The following is a 17,326-nucleotide window of genomic DNA, read 5'->3' as shown; positions in this document are numbered from 1 at the left end:
GTCAAAGTGTCACCAGGGCAAAAATTCTATATTAATTTTAGAGTTCGAGTGCAATTTGTTGCGATTATTTCATGTAAATAATTTATGGATTCGACCGTTACTTGATAGAAGTTCATTTTATCTAACAATAAAACACTGAAAACGTTTGTTTTCTATACTTCCACAAAATTTATTATATCTAAGTGACTACAGCTGTTTCGGCGGAGTGCCTTTCTCAAGTAATATAGTTTACAATGTGTTTGCCTTTTTAATCTTCAACTGAAGAGGTTGAGGAGTGGGGAGCTGTTTGTCTCGAGTTGGTCATTCAGAATTACATCTGTATTTTTCAGTTTATTAATTTCCATAGATTCTAAAAAAGATAGCTTAAGGCCTTTATTTTGAATATGTAGAATTTGAAACTCTTCACTGAAAGAATGATTATGAACTAGAAGGTGAAGTGCGTATGTAGAAGTGTCTGTTTTTCTATTGTTGAATGCCCTTTTGTGTTCTGCTATCCGTTTGTCAAAAGTTCTGCCAGTTTGACCGATGTACGTTTTCGGACAGTCACCACAAGTTAGTTTGTACACACCACTCTGTAGTTGCTTTCTCTTTCGGCTTTTATTGTTCTTAATATATTTGCTTAAGTTGTTGTTAGTTCTGAAAGCTGGTGTTATTCCTTTCTTTTTTATGTATCTGGCTATTGTTGTTGTTATCTTGCCAGTATATGTGAGAGAGCAGAAGGTACTGGGTTCTTTCTGTGGTGGTGGATACACTAATTTCAGGGCTTTCTTATGGAGTTTTTGGTTTAAAATTTTGTTAACTGTTTGTTCGTTATAGCCGTTGTTTACTGCTATTTGTTTAATGATATTTAGTTCTATTTCGAAGTTATTTTTTGTCATGGGAATTTCTGTCAGTCTATGTATCATGCTATGGTAGGCTGCTAATTTGTGTTGTGTAGGATGGGATGATGAATTGTGTATAGTTGTGTCAGTATGGGTAGGTTTATGATATACGGAGAACTCATGTTTGTTGTGTAGTCTGGAAATCGTTACATCTAGAAAGTTTATAGAGTTATTCTGTTCTGTTTCTACTGTAAACTCAATATTATTATGAAGTGAATTAATATATGATAGAAATTGGTCAAGTTGTCTGTTAGTTCCTGTAAAGCATACTAGTATATCATCCACGTATCTCCACCAATATAAGAACTGTTTAAATACGGGATGTTTAGAAATTGTTGTTTCAAGTTGGTTCATAAATATATCTGATAGCAATGGGCTTAGAGGATTACCCATAATAAAATTTCAAAAAAACTGTCAGATATTATTACAGAATACACTAAATTTTCACCTAAATTCACCGTAAAAAAAATACACTAGAACTAGTTAATAAAATACAACATTTTCAATTGCCCAAAAACTCCAGACTAATTTCATTTGACGTAAAAAATCTTTTTCCTAGTGTTCCTCCTACAGAAACTTTTGTTTTAGTTAAGAATCTTTTAGACCATAATAGTACAAATCCGATCATTGCATCTGAAATTTTACACCTTCTTGAAATTTGCATAAATCAAGACTATTTTGAATTCAATAATCAAATATACACAAACAACAGTGCAGGACTTATTATGGGTAATCCTCTAAGCCCATTGCTATCAGATATATTTATGAACCAACTTGAAACAACAATTTCTAAACATCCCGTATTTAAACAGTTCTTATATTGGTGGAAATACGTGGATGATATACTAGTATGCTTTACAGGAACTAACAGACAACTTGACCAATTTCTATCATATATTAATTCACTTCATAATAATATTGAGTTTACAGTAGAAACAGAACAGAATAACTCTATAAACTTTCTAGATGTAACGATTTCCAGACTACACAACAAACATGAGTTCTCCGTATATCATAAACCTACCCATACTGACACAACTATACACAATTCATCATCCCATCCTACACAACACAAATTAGCAGCCTACCATAGCATGATACATAGACTGACAGAAATTCCCATGACAAAAAATAACTTCGAAATAGAACTAAACATCATTAAACAAATAGCAGTAAACAACGGCTATAACGAACAAACAGTTAACAAAATTTTAAACCAAAAACTCCATAAGAAAGCCCTGAAATTAGTGTATCCACCACCACAGAAAGAACCCAGTACCTTCTGCTCTCTCACATATACTGGCAAGATAACAACAACAATAGCCAGATACATAAAAAAGAAAGGAATAACACCAGCTTTCAGAACTAACAACAACTTAAGCAAATATATTAAGAACAATAAAAGCCGAAAGAGAAAGCAACTACAGAGTGGTGTGTACAAACTAACTTGTGGTGACTGTCCGAAAACGTACATCGGTCAAACTGGCAGAGCTTTTGACAAACGGATAGCAGAACACAAAAGGGCATTCAACAATAGAAAAACAGACACTTCTACATACGCACTTCACCTTCTAGATCATAATCATTCTTTCAGTGAAGAGTTTCAAATTCTACATATTCAAAATAAAGGCCTTAAGCTATCTTTTTTAGAATCTATGGAAATTAATAAACTGAAAAATACAGATGTAATTCTGAATGACCAACTCGAGACAAAGAGCTCCCCACTCCTCAACCTCTTCAGTTGAAGATTAAAAAGGCAAACACATTGTAAACTATATTACTTGAGAAAGGCACTCCGCCGAAACAGCTGTAGTCACTTAGATATAATAAATTTTGTGGAAGTATAGAAAACAAACGTTTTCAGTGTTTTATTGTTAGATTATTTCATGAATAAAACTGGTCAAAACCAAAATTTTATTGTAATTTATATATGTAAGTACCAATTAGTGAAATTAAACACACAGTTGTTATAAATACAGACGGAAAAATGAAAGAATACCCATGAACGAACTATAAAACACGCTGTATTTTCCTGTCACCGTGTCACAAAGAAAATTGCCCAGCTCAAGTACATGTAATAATAATTATTACATGTACTTGCGCTGGCCAATTTTTTGTATGACACGGTGACAGGAAAATACAGCGTGTTTTATATGTTCGTTCATGGGGATTCTTTCATTTTTCCTACTGTATGTATTTGACGGTTGAAAGTCATCACTTTTATAATTTTTAAAACATTTGTCATTAATGTCACTGAATGTATTTTTTCGTAGCAACGAAGGGCATCTGGCGTAATATGCTTAACGACGGGAGATTATCAAAAATTATCAGTAGTAATAACCCAAGGACATTGATAATTGTTCGAAAAAATTGTATAACAGATATCGAAAGCGTGTTGCTTGGAAACAGACCGACGCCGTAGGCGGAGGTCTGTTGCCTGTAAGCAACAAGCTTGAGAAAGTTGTTAAAAAATGTTTGAGCATTTATCAATGTTCGAGGGTTATTCGGATAGAAAATTTTTTGCTGGTTATGAAAAAAAAATACATAGCAGAAACAATTTATTTAAATGTGCAATTAACAAAGGGACAATTAGAAAAATTTAATGAAGATCCAGACATGTTAGTTTCTATAACTGATGAAGATGTATTTCCACTACGCATGCTGTTAATAATTTTATTATGATGTTCTTCGTCAATGTTCAAGTACGGTTTTATTGAGTTGGGATTGTTATGCCCCGTAATTTTTATAAGCTCTTGCTCTTGAACACCACTTTTGGCCAACCAACTGTCCGCGGTCGATCTATTGGAGTGAAATCGATAATTTCATTAATATTCTCATCAGTATTACAACCAAATCGTGACATTTTGAAATATTGAATATTTGAAATGTCAAAATCGAAATGAAACGAAATGTAGGTATCCATAGCTACATGATTGAGTGAAAACAGCCCATGGGATCTGTTTTCAGTATAATGTTGGTTTTATTGGTTGTATTCAATCAGATGACCACAAATTAATTGATTTCATTAGATTTCTAATTGAGCAAAAAATTTTCACCTTGTTTTGCATGTCTGTAGCTTTCTATTGGTCAGAATCTCCTATGAATGAAATAATCACTAAAATATTAAACCGTCTGTCAGGCAGTTAGTTAGTGTTTACGTCATTGATTTAAGATGTTAGTACTTAAGGGTTAAATTTCATACATAGACAAATATTTTTAGCATGGGTTGCCTATCAACATCGTGTCATAGCTATCCTTAAGGGGGGAGAAAAAATTCAAGGAACATACTAAAAATAAGCTAACGGTGGCTAATTTTTAAAAGCCAACTCAAAATATAATGGATTTTCTGGTGGACATAAGAACTCATCATTGAATCATGGTAAACAAATAATTCAAAAAATTTTATTAGCTTATCAGTTTCTGGAGGTAACTCTGTCAAGTTTTTTAGTTTTATCTAATTTTGACTTTTCGGTACCACTCAGAAGACAAACCAACGAATTTATTTTGTAAAAAAGGGTGAAAATTAACAGCTTTATTATTGCTTAATAAAAATAAACATACAACAAAAAATATCTAGACAGCTTTACCTCAAGGAATGTCTAAAGAAAATATGTACAAAATTCCAGGTGGATCAGTCAAGTAGTTTTTTAGTTACAATGTCTACAGCCTTTGAAAAAAGGAGTTTTGAGGAAAACGCGTTTAAAGTATTGCCAACTTTTATTTTCAATTTATTTTTTGTCTTTTTCAAATCGTAAAATGATGCACACCGGAATATCTTTTTGATTCGCGGAGTAATTTACAAAAGAAAATAAAAATATCTGTTGACCGTTGTTTACTACGTTCAAGCTGCTGGCGCGAACCTGCTGCAAATTGAGTCGAAGCTAGGGCTATTTAACACTATCTCCCTACCTCCCTACCTTCGACTCATTTTATATCAAGTTCGTGCCAACGTGCTTTAACGTAGTGAGAAAAGGTCAACAGCTGTTTTTATTTTCTTTTGTAAATTACTCCGCGATTTAAAAACATATTTCGGTCTGCATCACTTTACCATTTGACAGACAAAAAATAAATTGAAGTTTAAAGTTGGCAATAGGTAGGTACTTTAAACGCGTTTTTCTCAAAACTGCTTCTTTCAGGCTGTAGACATTGACTCTCAAAAACTACTTGACCAACTCACCTGGAATTTTGTATATATTTTCTTTAGACTATCCTTGAGATAACGCTGTCAAGATATTTTTGTTTTATGCTTATTTTTTGTTTAACAATAATAAATATGTTGAATTTCACCCTTTTTTGCAAAAAAACTCTTTGGTTAGATTTCTGAGTGATATCAAAAAGTCAAAATTAGATAAAAGTAAAAAAATTGACAGTGTTACCTCGAGAAACTCATAAGTTAATAAAATCTTTTTAAATTTTTTATTTACCATGATTCAATGATGAGTTCTGATGTCCATCGCAAAATTCATTACATTTTGAGGTGTCTTTTAAAAATTTACCACCGTTGGCTTATTTTTCAGTATTTTTCCTTGTATTTTTTCTTGAGTAATCTATGAATTATATTGAATATGCCTATTTAATTTAAAAATAAAATAATTCTACCTTACTTTCAAAAAAAATGTGTTTGGAATATTGATTTCAACTCCTTCGCCCTCCCACCCTTAAGGATAGCTATGACACGATTTTGATAGGCAACCCATGCTATAAACATTTGTCTATGGTCCTTTTCATGATCATTTTCAGTGCGTAACAAATGATAGGAAAAAGGGTAAGTCCGTGATAATACACATTTATGACATTTATTCTAACATTACATTTTAGTTAAATCTGACAGTTGTCACATTTTATTTTCAATTTGGAATAAAAACAAATCAAATGTGTTTCTTGCATTTATAAAATAGTATTTTCTTTAATTTGTATAGTCTTATAAATTATACAGATTATATTTGTAATATTATTATCTAATTAAAAAAAATATTTTTTTATTATGGCGCCATCTATCGACAACTAGAATAACTAGAATAAATGTTATAAAATTGTCACCGACGAAATGTAATCACCGACGTGCCTTTTTTCTGTCACATACAATTTAATGCGTTAGAAAGAAATCGAAAAACTGTGACGCACTGAAAGATGATCATGAGAAATACTGTAGGTATGTATGAAATTTAATAAAAAACAATGTTTCATCCGGCAAGCAGATGGATACATTTTGACCTCCTATTCGGATCTCGTACTATAACTGCTTCTTCTTTTTTCAGTACCCTGTCCAATTGTCGAACGTTAGCGATCATATTGGCAATAATAACTTTTTGTTTACGGTAGCTCGAGACAGATTAAAGGTGGACCCTTAATACCAATCGGGGCCAGCATGTTCTCCTCAGCGCACATGGATCGCTCCCAACCCCTATAAAACCACTTTTATTGTACACGAGTTGGCTCCGAAACTCATACCCGAAAGTTAAGTTATGACCGAAGGGTTAGGTCTTCCTACCTGAACCTGGGAGCGAATCAATGTGCAGCTGTTCTCCTTATTCCTAGGACCATTCTTCCAGCGATATTGCCGTATTGCCGTGTATTTTGAGGTGTAGAAGGTTGTACCTCTGTAAAGATCTCATAACATGACCAAAATAATGTAATTTTCGAATTTTTATTCTGTTTGTAGTTGCTGTGTTATTTTTCATTCGATGTTGTTTTATGTGGTATTAGATTGAAAACTTACTTTTTTTTATTTTTTTTTTATTAGTGTCTCTGTAAGGGTCCAGCTCCTCATGGCATACAGCAAGGTGGAGAATATACTGGGTTGGAGTAAAGTATGGAACCAAGCAAATATCTTTGAAACGAAAAGAACAATATTTATGAAACTTTGCATGCAAGTACAGTGACGCAAAAGGCATCTGTTGCCATATTTTTTGTTACTACTGCACTTCCGGTTTCACCGAAAATATCCTTAACTTATTTGATTTAAATGGGACACTCTGTATATTTTTGGGGATTTTAAAAGGACTTGTCATTTTTGATTCATACATACCAAATTTTGGTAGAAAAAATTTGTTAAAATGTGTCTGTAGATAATTTTTTGTATTAATACAACGTAGTAGGAAATAAGCGAGTACCATCTACATATACTGTTGACTAAAATTGTTATTTACATGCACTGCATGACTTATTTGAGTTTAGTATAGTAGGTAAAACTGTCACTGAACTAATTGATAGAAATAAGTTGCATTAAAAATGGTTCATTTAAGTGAAAAAGATCGTATTGTAATATTAATGATAATCGGTTATGATGAATTTTCATTTTTTGGAAGTGAATTTTCCAAATCGATGGATTGGACGTAGAGGATTCATAGAGTGGCCCCCTCGTTCTCCGGACCTCAACCCGGTAGATTTTTTTCTTCGGGGTTTTCTAAAATCCCGTGTTCGTTAGGCGACCAACATGCTTGCAGGATTTGAAACAAAGAATAATAATTGATGAATGTGAACTAATACGTGGAGAAATCTTGCAAAAAGTGACTCACGAATTTATTTATAGGCGTGAACTTTGTCAGGAGGTGAACAGCAAACATTTTCAACATTTGAAATTATTTTTTTTATTTTTAATATCATTGGTCTAACGCAAATAAATTAACCCGTTTTTCAACCGTAAAGAAATTTATTTCTTGTTTTAATAGTTTTTTCTTCCAAACGTGGTATGTATGAATTAAAAATAACAAGTTCTTTTAAAATCTGCAAAAATACACAGGGTGTCCCATTTAAGTAAATAAGTTAAGGGTATTTCCGGTGAAACCGGAAGTGGAATACTAACAAAAAATATGGCATCAGATGCATTTTGCGTCACTGTACTTGCATGCAAAGTTTCATAAATATAGTTCTTTTCGTTTCAAAGATTTTTGCTTGGTTCCATACTTTATCCCAACTCTGCATGTAGCAGCGGATCAATTTGATTTTAAGGTTAAATGTGATATCTCTATTAATACGAATTTTCTTTAGCTTATAGATGGCGACTCTAGCTTTTCCTATGCGTATTCTTATTTCTTTTTTATATTCCAGTTATTGTTAATTTTGGCGCCTTAATAAGTAATATTGTTGACTCTTTCTAACTTATTCCTTACGCTTTGATGTTCACTGGTTGTAACTCCGTTTGGCTGGCAACTGTCAACCATAAATATTGTCTTAAAAGTATTAAATTTTATCTCATATTCATCACGTGTTTCGGTCACCCTGTTTACAAGTCGTTCGACTTCACGGAATCTTCTGAAGTCGATATACCAACGAACTTTATCAACTTTATACGGAAGCACCCCTGTCAGACTTCATTAGAATACAAAGATTGCAATGGGCCGGACATGTGATAAAAATGGGAGAGGATAGGCTCCCAAAAAGAGCAGTGAATGCTAGAATGCAGGGAAAGAGACCGGTTGGAAAGCCAAGAAATCGCTGGGAAGACACAGTAAACAGCGACACACAAGCCCGTTTAGGAGTCCGTGTATGGAGAAGAGCAGCCACAAACAAGCAAGGGTGGAGGCAAAAAATAAACGAGGCCAAGGCTCAATTTGGGCTCTAGTGTCGTAGAAGAAGAAGAAGTTTACAAGTCGTTGTAAACAGGGTGACAAAACAAAGTCGTTTTAAACATGCATCGTCTGCGGATCTGAGATTTTTGACATTAATTCGGTTGATTTTAATGCCTTCACCTTCATCTAAGGCTTCTTTGAATGTAAATTCGCAGTACCTATATATTAAAAAGTAAGGCGATAATTATACCCTTGCCTCACTCCACGTTGTATTTCCACTGCTTTCATATTCTGACCAATGCGTATGTTTGCACAATAATGCAAATACAGATTTTTGACAATACAGAGGTGTTAATCATTAACTTCCACCTGTTGCAAGACACCTATCAGTTTATAGTAGGTGACACAGTTAAAGGCCTTTTCGAAGTCGATTTAATACTGGCTTTTCTATATCCCTACATATTTGAATTATGACCTGCAATTTAAATAATGTATCTCTGATTCCAAGGTTGTTTCTGAAACCAAACTGTATTTTGCTTAGTAGTCCAGTCGGGTTGGACGAATAACAGGCCTAACCTTGCATTAGGAGCTGCCCCAAATTTTATTTTTCTAATCTTTAGGGAGGGTCAATAGTAGTTTAAATTTAAAATCTCGACTGAATTCCGCCGTTGCGTTAGCCGCCATCTTGATTTTAAACGAGAACCGTTTTTTCTCAATATCTCCGCCATTCTCAACTTTCCGACAAAAAGTATAACAACTAAAATTGTTGAAAATGTGATTTTCTATCATTTCTATTGTTTCAATTTTTTCGTGCCGGCCATAGTTTCCGAGCTATGGCGGAAAATAGTGACAGTTAGAGCAAAATTATTGAATTATCTCGTTTATTGTTAGTTTTATGACAAAAATGTTCTTATACGAAAATAGAGAGAATTAAATTCTACACAATTTTACTTTCTTTCATTTTTTTGCTAAAGTTAATATTTAAGGTAGTACGTATGCGATAATGCCGCGAGCCTAAGACCTGATTGATTTTGTAGCAATTGTTTTTGTTAAATATCTACGCCATTTTCCACTAAGATTGTTCCAAATATGATTTCCTACAATTTCTTTTTAACAATTTTTTTCATGCGGTTGATATTTTCCGAGTTAAGTGGGAAAATAGTAAAAAGTGGTGGGGGGAGCATAATTACTGTATTGGATCTTGTTTCCGAGCTGTCTCAAATCTAATAATTCTATCCTTTAGGGGAGATCAATAGTAGTGTAAATTTAAAATCTCGACTGAATTCCGCGGTTGCATTAGCCGCCATATTGATTTTAAAGGAGAACTGTTGTTGCTTAATATCTCCGCCATTTTCAACTTTTCGACAAAAACGGTAAGAACTAAAATTTTTGGAAACGCAATTTCCTACAATTTATTTTCCACAATTTTTTTATGCGATCAATATTCCCCGAGTTAAGGGGGAAAATAGTGGAAGCGGAGGGGAAGCATAATTATTGAATTGTCTCATTTATTATTAACTGTTAGACATAATTTTACATGAAAAAAATAAAGAGAATTATGTTTTATACAATTTTTGAAACTTCCAATGAAACACTAACCAAACTAAGTACATAAAAGACATAAATAATAACTTATATGCATTAAGTTCACTTAATTTTATTAACTAGCGGATTTTATTGGTTAATTTTTCTGTCGATAATTAAGTTTCATGTCAGCTAACATATTTTAATATTTCAACAATTTATTTTTTTTTAATTTTGGGCCCTGTTGGGGGGAATTTTCCCATTCCCCCCTCTTAGACCCGCCACTGGTTCTCCCGAAAAATTGTAGTAAATAGTAATTGCAACAATTTCAGTTCTTACACTTTTTGTCGAAAAGTTGAAAATGGCGGAGATATTGAACAAAAACAATTGCTCTAAAATCAATCGGGTCTTACGCTCGCGCTTTAATCGCATACGTACTACCTTAAATATTGATTTTGTCAAAAAAATGAAAGAAATCAAAATTGTACAAAATTTAATTCTCTTTATTTTTGTATAAATTAAAATTTGTTGTAATACTAATAATAAACGAGATAATTCCCCTAACTCGGAAAATATGGACCGCACGAAAAAAATTGTAATAAACGAAATTATAGACAATCGTATTTTCAACAATTTCAGTCTGTATATTTTCTGTCGAAAAGTTGAAAATGGCGGAGATATTGAGCAAAAACGGTTCTTGTTTAAAATCAAGATGGCGGCTAACGCAACGGTCAAATTCAGTCGATATTTTTAATTTCTACTACTATTGACACCCTCTCAAGATTAGAAAAATAAAATTTGGGGCAGCTCGTAATGCAAGGTCATATGCTATCCCGACTGGGCTATAGTTGCACTTATATTTTGTTGTAAATTCTCGAGTGCAATATTCTTAAAAAAAATGTTTAGTACATGGACTCATCAGACTGATAGTGCGATGATCGCTACGTTATCTCGAGTTTATTTTTTTCGGTATTATTACAAATGTTGACAGTATAGTATAGTCTGTTGGTATATGGTCTGTTTCGTATATTTTAGTGAATAGGCATAGAAGGGAATGTTTGCCCTTCTAAGCTTCTTATCGTCGAGTAGTTTAATTATTTCGCTGGGAAAATCTTTTCATTTCATGGAAGGTTATGTTTGGACCAGTCATATATTTTCGTTTTGAATTTCTGTTCTATTGTCATCAAATAGTTCTTCAATATATTATTTCCACCTCCAGTCTGTCTTGTCCATTGATATTCTCTTATTTGTCAAGTAAACAGTTGACTTATATGGTTCACTTATTTCTTTCACCTTTTTGTACCTACATATGACAAACTAAACTAATAACATTTTTTAAATAGCGAAAAACTACGTAAACAGCAATTAGCAATCCCTAATTTGTATCATATGGAATACCTTACCTTTTTCCAAATCATGTGGTCTAAATTCGAGTAAGTCACAAAATATAATGTTGCAATATGAAAAGCAGACACCGACACCCCCATCATAACTGCCATCGTCAAATTATTTATGGCAAAGAAGAGATAGCAGGCGATGATGAGGTACGGCGAATAAGCCGGCCGGAAGTGTTCATGTCCCCTATAATAGTACGGTATGAATCCATTGACGAAAAATATAAGGCAGAAAGCTGCTCCGGTGGCGTACTGTAGTCTGTTGTATTTCTCTGCCACTCTGTCTATTATATACAAACATATTAGAGATAGTAATATCGTACTTATATAGAGAATAATATCTGGGAGAACGGGTAGAGGGTCGTCCTGAAAAAGAGAAAAAGTTAGTTGTTTAGTCAATAGAATACAATTTTATAGATTGTATCTAGAACATAACCTAGTATAGGATACCCGAGAATTGCAACTCTCAACGTAAAGCTCGAGCTTAGCTTGGCTTGGCTCGAGGCTCGGCTCATTTGATGAGGCGAGCTTTGAGCTCAAGCCGGTTTGTTTCTTGCGAGCCGAGCTTTGAGCCGAATCAAATTTTTTCGAGCCGAGCCGAGTTGAATTCGAAACGAGCCGAGCTTTTCTTAACGAGCTTGTCAATGTTTAGCTAATACTCTAATACTTTTTCTAATTATTCATTTATTTCTGCTACGACTGACACTTTTGTTTGAAAATAAGTAATTTAGACTACAAATATGTATTTTCAATATACAATGTGTCCGTAAATATAGAGTAAATTGAATATTTCCTAAACTAAAAGCCGTTCGAGTTCGGCTCACCTCGGCTCGAACTATTCTAGTCGAGCCGTTATGAGCCGTTATGAGCCACAAGCTTAACCTACAGCTCGAAGTTCAAGCCAAGCTTCTATCCCTAGCTCGGTTCGAAATTTCGAGCCAAGCCCAAGCTTGTCAAAAGCTCGGCTAAGCTAGGCTCGAGTCCATCCCTAGACAGGCAAAGGAAAAGAGCATGCCAATTTCAAAAATATTAGAAGGATTGGTATATTTTTTGTACAAGGAACTCGTTGGAAAGATAAAAAGTCGAGAGATATTCAATATGGATGCAAATTAATATATAGCAGAAAAAGTAGAGATAGCAGCCTATGCATTCTCTGAAGAGCCTCTAACAAGAGGTGAAATCGTCGATAAGAGTGCTGGTTGTGCTCTCTAACCTAATTAAAAATTATTGTCCAGTCGGGTTAGACGAATAACAGGCCTAACCTTGCATTAGGAGCTGCCCCAAATTTTATTTTTCTAATCTTTAGGAGGGATCAATAGTAGTGTATATTTAAAATCTCGACTGAATTCCGCCGTTGCGTTAGCCCGCCATCTTGATTTTAAACGAGAACGGTTTTTGCTCAATATCTCCGCCATTTTCAACTTTTCGACAAATAGTATATGAACCAAAATTGATAAAAATGTGATTTCCTATCATTTCTATTATTATAATTTTTTTGTGCGGACAGTTAGAGCATAGGTATTGAATTATTTCGTTTATTATTAGTTCTACGACAAAAATGTTCCTATACAAAAATAGAGAGAATTAAATTTTACACAATTTTGATCTTTAATTTTTTTGCCTAAATTAATATTTAAGGTAGTACGTATGCGGTAACATCGCTAGCGTAAGACCTGATTGATTTTATAGCAATTGTTTTTGTTCAATATCTACGCCATTTTCAACTAAAATTGTTCAAAATATAATTTCCTACAATTTCTTTTTAGCAATTTTTTTCATGCGGTTGGTATTTTCCGAGTTACATGGGAAAATAGTAAAAAGTGGTGGGGGAGCATAATTATTGAATTAAATCTTGTTTCCGAGCTGCCCCAAATTTTATAATTATATCCTTTAGGAGAGGTCAGTAGTAGTGTAAATTTAAAATCTCGACTGAATTCCGCTGTTGCATTAGCCGCCATATTGATTTTAAATGAGAACTGTTGTTGCTTAATATCTCCGTCATTTTCAACTTTTCGACAAAAATGGTGGGAGAGAAAATGGCTGGAAATGCAATTTCCTACAATTTCTTTGGCACAATTTTTTATGCGATCAATATTCTCCGAGTTAAGGGGGAAAATAGTGGAAGCGGAGGGGAAGCATAATTATTGATTTTTCTCATTTATTATTAACTTTACGACATAATTATACATAAACAAAAGTAAAGAGAATTTATTTTATACAATTTTGGAAATTTCCAATGAAACATCAACCAAACTAAGTATATAAAAGACATAAATAATAACTTATGTGGATTAAATTCACTTAATTTTATTAACTAGCGGGTTTTATTGGTTGAATTTTTCTGTCGATATTTTAAGTTTCATGTTAGCTAATATATTTTAATATTTCAACAATTTTTTTTTAATTTTGGACCCTGTTGGGGGGAATTTTCCCATTCCCCCCTTGTAGACCCGCCACTGGTTCTCTCGAAAAATTGTAGTAAATCCTAATTGCAACAATTTCAGTTCTTACATTTTTTGTCGAAAAGTTGAAAATGGCAGAGATATTGAACAAAAACCATTGCTATAAAATCAATCAGGTCTTATGCTCGCACCTTTACCGCAAACGTACTACCTTAAATATTGATTTTATCAAAAAAATAAACGATAACAAAATTGTACAAAATTTCATTCTCTTCATTTTTGTATAGGTACATATTTGTGGTAAAACTAATAATAAACGAGATAATTCAATAATTCAATAATTATGCTCCAACTGTCACTATTTTCCCCTCATAACTCGGAAAATATCGACCGCACGAAAAAAATTATAACAAATGAAATTATGTAAACTCGCATTTTAAACAATTTCAATTTCTACACTTTTTGTCGAAAAATTGAAAATGGCTGAGATATTAAGCAAAAACGGTTCTCGTTTAAAATCAAGATGGCGGCTAACGCAATGGTAGAATTCAGTCGATATTTTAAATTTATACTAATATTGACCCTCCCTAAAGATTAGACAAATAAAATTTGGGGCAGCTCGTAATGCAAGGTCAAATGCTATCCCTACTGGGCTATTAAGACAGTTTTGGCTTCGCATTTCATTTTTATTTTATATTAGTATATTCCATTTTCCGTTGGAACTTTACCAAGCTGTAGACGGGGTTGTGAATTGCAACTTTTTAGAATTCCCTCTTGTCTTCAGTGCAGCATTCATCTGGCTTGCATTTTTTAAAAGCCATGGAGGTTGTCACCAGAAAAATGGTCCAATAAGTCTTTCAATTAAAAATATTTTAAAAATATTTTACTTTACAAATATTTTTATTAGGTTGAAAAACTTAGACTTTAATATATAGTAGTTCGAACGGTCATGACAGAAATGGAGTAGGTATTATTTTGAACAAAAAGTACAAGGAATATCTTATAAGGGTAATCAGAAGAAGTGATAGGATAATAAGTGTCCAACTGTGACAGTGGATATGGAGGTAAGGAGAGGTGGAAAGGAAAGAAAGTACAGGACACCAGAAAGTAAAGTGGTGAAAGTTAAAGAATAAAGATTTGACAAGAGAGTTTAAGCATAGAGTACTAGAAGAGTTTTAGGAAAAGGAGACGATTCATTACTGGTGGAAAGCTACCAGCAAAGTTGTGCTACAAAAACATCTAGTAAAGAGTCTCCTAGGGACAAAGAAGCTTGGTGGTGTAACCATGAAATACAACAGACGGTTAGAGAGAAGAAAGACGGTAGAAAAAGGTAGGACAGGTCTGCTAGCTAAATTACTCGTAAAAGAGCTGTCGACTGCTCCTAGCGCAATTAGCAGTTTAAGCAGTCAGTGTATGCCCTGCAACTTCTCTCAAGCTGTCGAAGCACGATGGAATTTCATCGTACTGTTGACAGTTTGAAGTGGTTGCGACTCTTCAGGCCATCGTGAATATGGCAGCGAATATAGGATTATAGTTCACCTCGCGGTCGTTGCTTCAAGCAGTCGATCTTCACTGCTTGAAGCTGTTCTTGTCGCCTTAATTTAGTCAATTCTCTTAAAACATGCTGTTTTAATGGTATTTTTAAGTGATTTCAGCTTTTTTGTTTTTGTGATTCTTTAGCGATTTTGCTACATACTGGCAATATTTTCTTCTCTTTATTGAGGCTTTTTATATCGAGGCTTTTGCAATTTTGCAATTTATTTATTATTTTTCTATTTTAGATGCTTTTTCGATGCTTTCTTTATGCTTTGAATAATTTTTCAAATTTTTAATATTGCTATATTTTTATTGTAACGCATTTTCAGCATTTTGGCGCATATAATAAAAATACTTAAAGTATGTATTAAATGGTTGGTTAACGCAACAAATGAGAAAAAATTAACATTGTTCCATCATATAACACGGATGGACAGTTACAGGTAAGTGAAAAGAGTGTGAGAAGCTAAACCAATAGAGAAAAACAGAAGAATGGTGCAATGAAGGAGTGGAACAGCAATGTGGGTAAATATTGCCACGAAGTAACACAAATGACAAAAAAGAAACACAAATGGCAAAGGAAAAAATATGAAGTACTTATTGAAATTATGTATGGAGATTGTGTATTATTGTGTTTCAATTTATCGATCAAAGATAGAATAAAAATTTTTATTTTTTTTAATATAACGCGGGCACATAAATTTGATACACCCTGTATATTGATTTGTAAATATTTATTAGAAGTTAGCTTATACGCAAGGTGGTTTCTCCTTAATGAATTTTTCCATGAAGAATATTAAAAACATTTATAAATAAAAGTGAAGAGAAAGTTATTTTGGGATTATTATTTTAAACCGATTGTTTATTACGGGAAAGGTAGAAGCCATAGGTAATTAGTTCTTAGAAAATTAAGGTAAGGAATGTTTGGAATTTTAATCTCTTTTTGTTTAACCTCGAGTAAATTTTGTAGAATTTCCCGAAAGTAATTATTATGATGGTAGGAATATTTTTGAAAGTATGAGTGGGTGTTTCGAATGAAAAAAAGAATGGGGAAGAAGAAATGTATCTGATTGGTTTGGCAATTTGGAATGGGAAGGAGTGAAGGTTGAATTTTCAGATAGTTTTGGAAAGAGGGATTATTGTGTTACCGGCATTCGAGAAGAGCAATCAAAAGTTTTCGTGAGTAGTTCAGAAGCAAGTTCTAGTAGTTGTTTTGATAGTGAGAGTAGCTGAAAAGTGGAACGAGAGACAAATCAAATCGAGAAGAAATACCTCTTTGATTCTGTAAAGTCCAAGAGAGTAAGTTACAAGAATTACCGTTATTAAAATTATTTGTGACACCAAGTAAAAAAGATACTTGGGTCTCAGGAGATTATGGTTGAGAGAAAGAGAGGAGAGAGTTTTGGAGTTTATTGAACGAGTACTGGCAAAAAGAGGCCTGGCTTGTGTTTTGGAGAAATAGTTGCTGGTATCCTGCTGGATTGTTTGCTGAGAACGGAGAGGGCTTTGATTGGTAGCCTAACATAATCAACAAGGAGGAGCTGTTTGGGTCAAGAGGAGACATCATTGTGTGTGAATCAAAAAGGTCAGTCAATAACCTATGTGATAGATTTTCTTTATAATCAGAAGTTAAATTTTGTTACGTAAAGGCATATGCAGTTAAGATTCCAACATTTCAAAAATTTAATAGGATGTATAAGTAATTTGCGAATACCAAATTTGTTTGTTTAGCTTGTTTTTTATTAAGGGTATCAAGATCAAAGCGGTAAATATTTGTTTGAATTAGATTAATTTATAGGGTAACAGTTTCTTTTGAACAGTTATGCCCAGAGGATTTAATTGATAAATTTATAGAGCATTGCTTTTGATAATAAAGGTATTTGTATGTGTTTATTTATGATTTTTCTATTTATTTCCTTTTCATATTTTATCCCGATAAGGATCAACTAAGAGATACTGAAGCGACGAGAAAGGATAAGTATAACCTAAGAGAATTTAATTAATTTTTTTTTGACAAAAGGCACCCTGAGATTTTTTCTTAATATTTTTATGTATGATTATAATAGAAAGCAGATCAT

The 17,326-nt window shown here is 33.3% G+C and overlaps 1 protein-coding gene across 4 annotated transcripts in view; it reads right to left on the bottom strand.

Moving 5' to 3' along the window:
- The window catches only part of LOC114327672 (adenylyl cyclase X E), an 89,293-nt gene that overhangs the window by 50,836 nt on the left and 21,131 nt on the right, over positions 1-17,326 (bottom strand). For all 4 annotated transcript variants that reach the window (XM_028276353.2, XM_028276355.2, XM_050642544.1 and 1 more), the window contains one exon: positions 11,320-11,676. In XM_028276353.2, the coding sequence (XP_028132154.1) occupies positions 11,320-11,676 (357 nt within the window). The remainder of the gene's footprint in view (positions 1-11,319; positions 11,677-17,326) is intronic.

The sequence above is a fragment of the Diabrotica virgifera genome, chromosome 2, assembly GCF_917563875.1.
Source record: "Diabrotica virgifera virgifera chromosome 2, PGI_DIABVI_V3a".
Taxonomy (NCBI): Eukaryota; Metazoa; Arthropoda; class Insecta; order Coleoptera; family Chrysomelidae; genus Diabrotica; species Diabrotica virgifera.
This window is presented reverse-complemented; position numbering and strand designations above follow the sequence as displayed.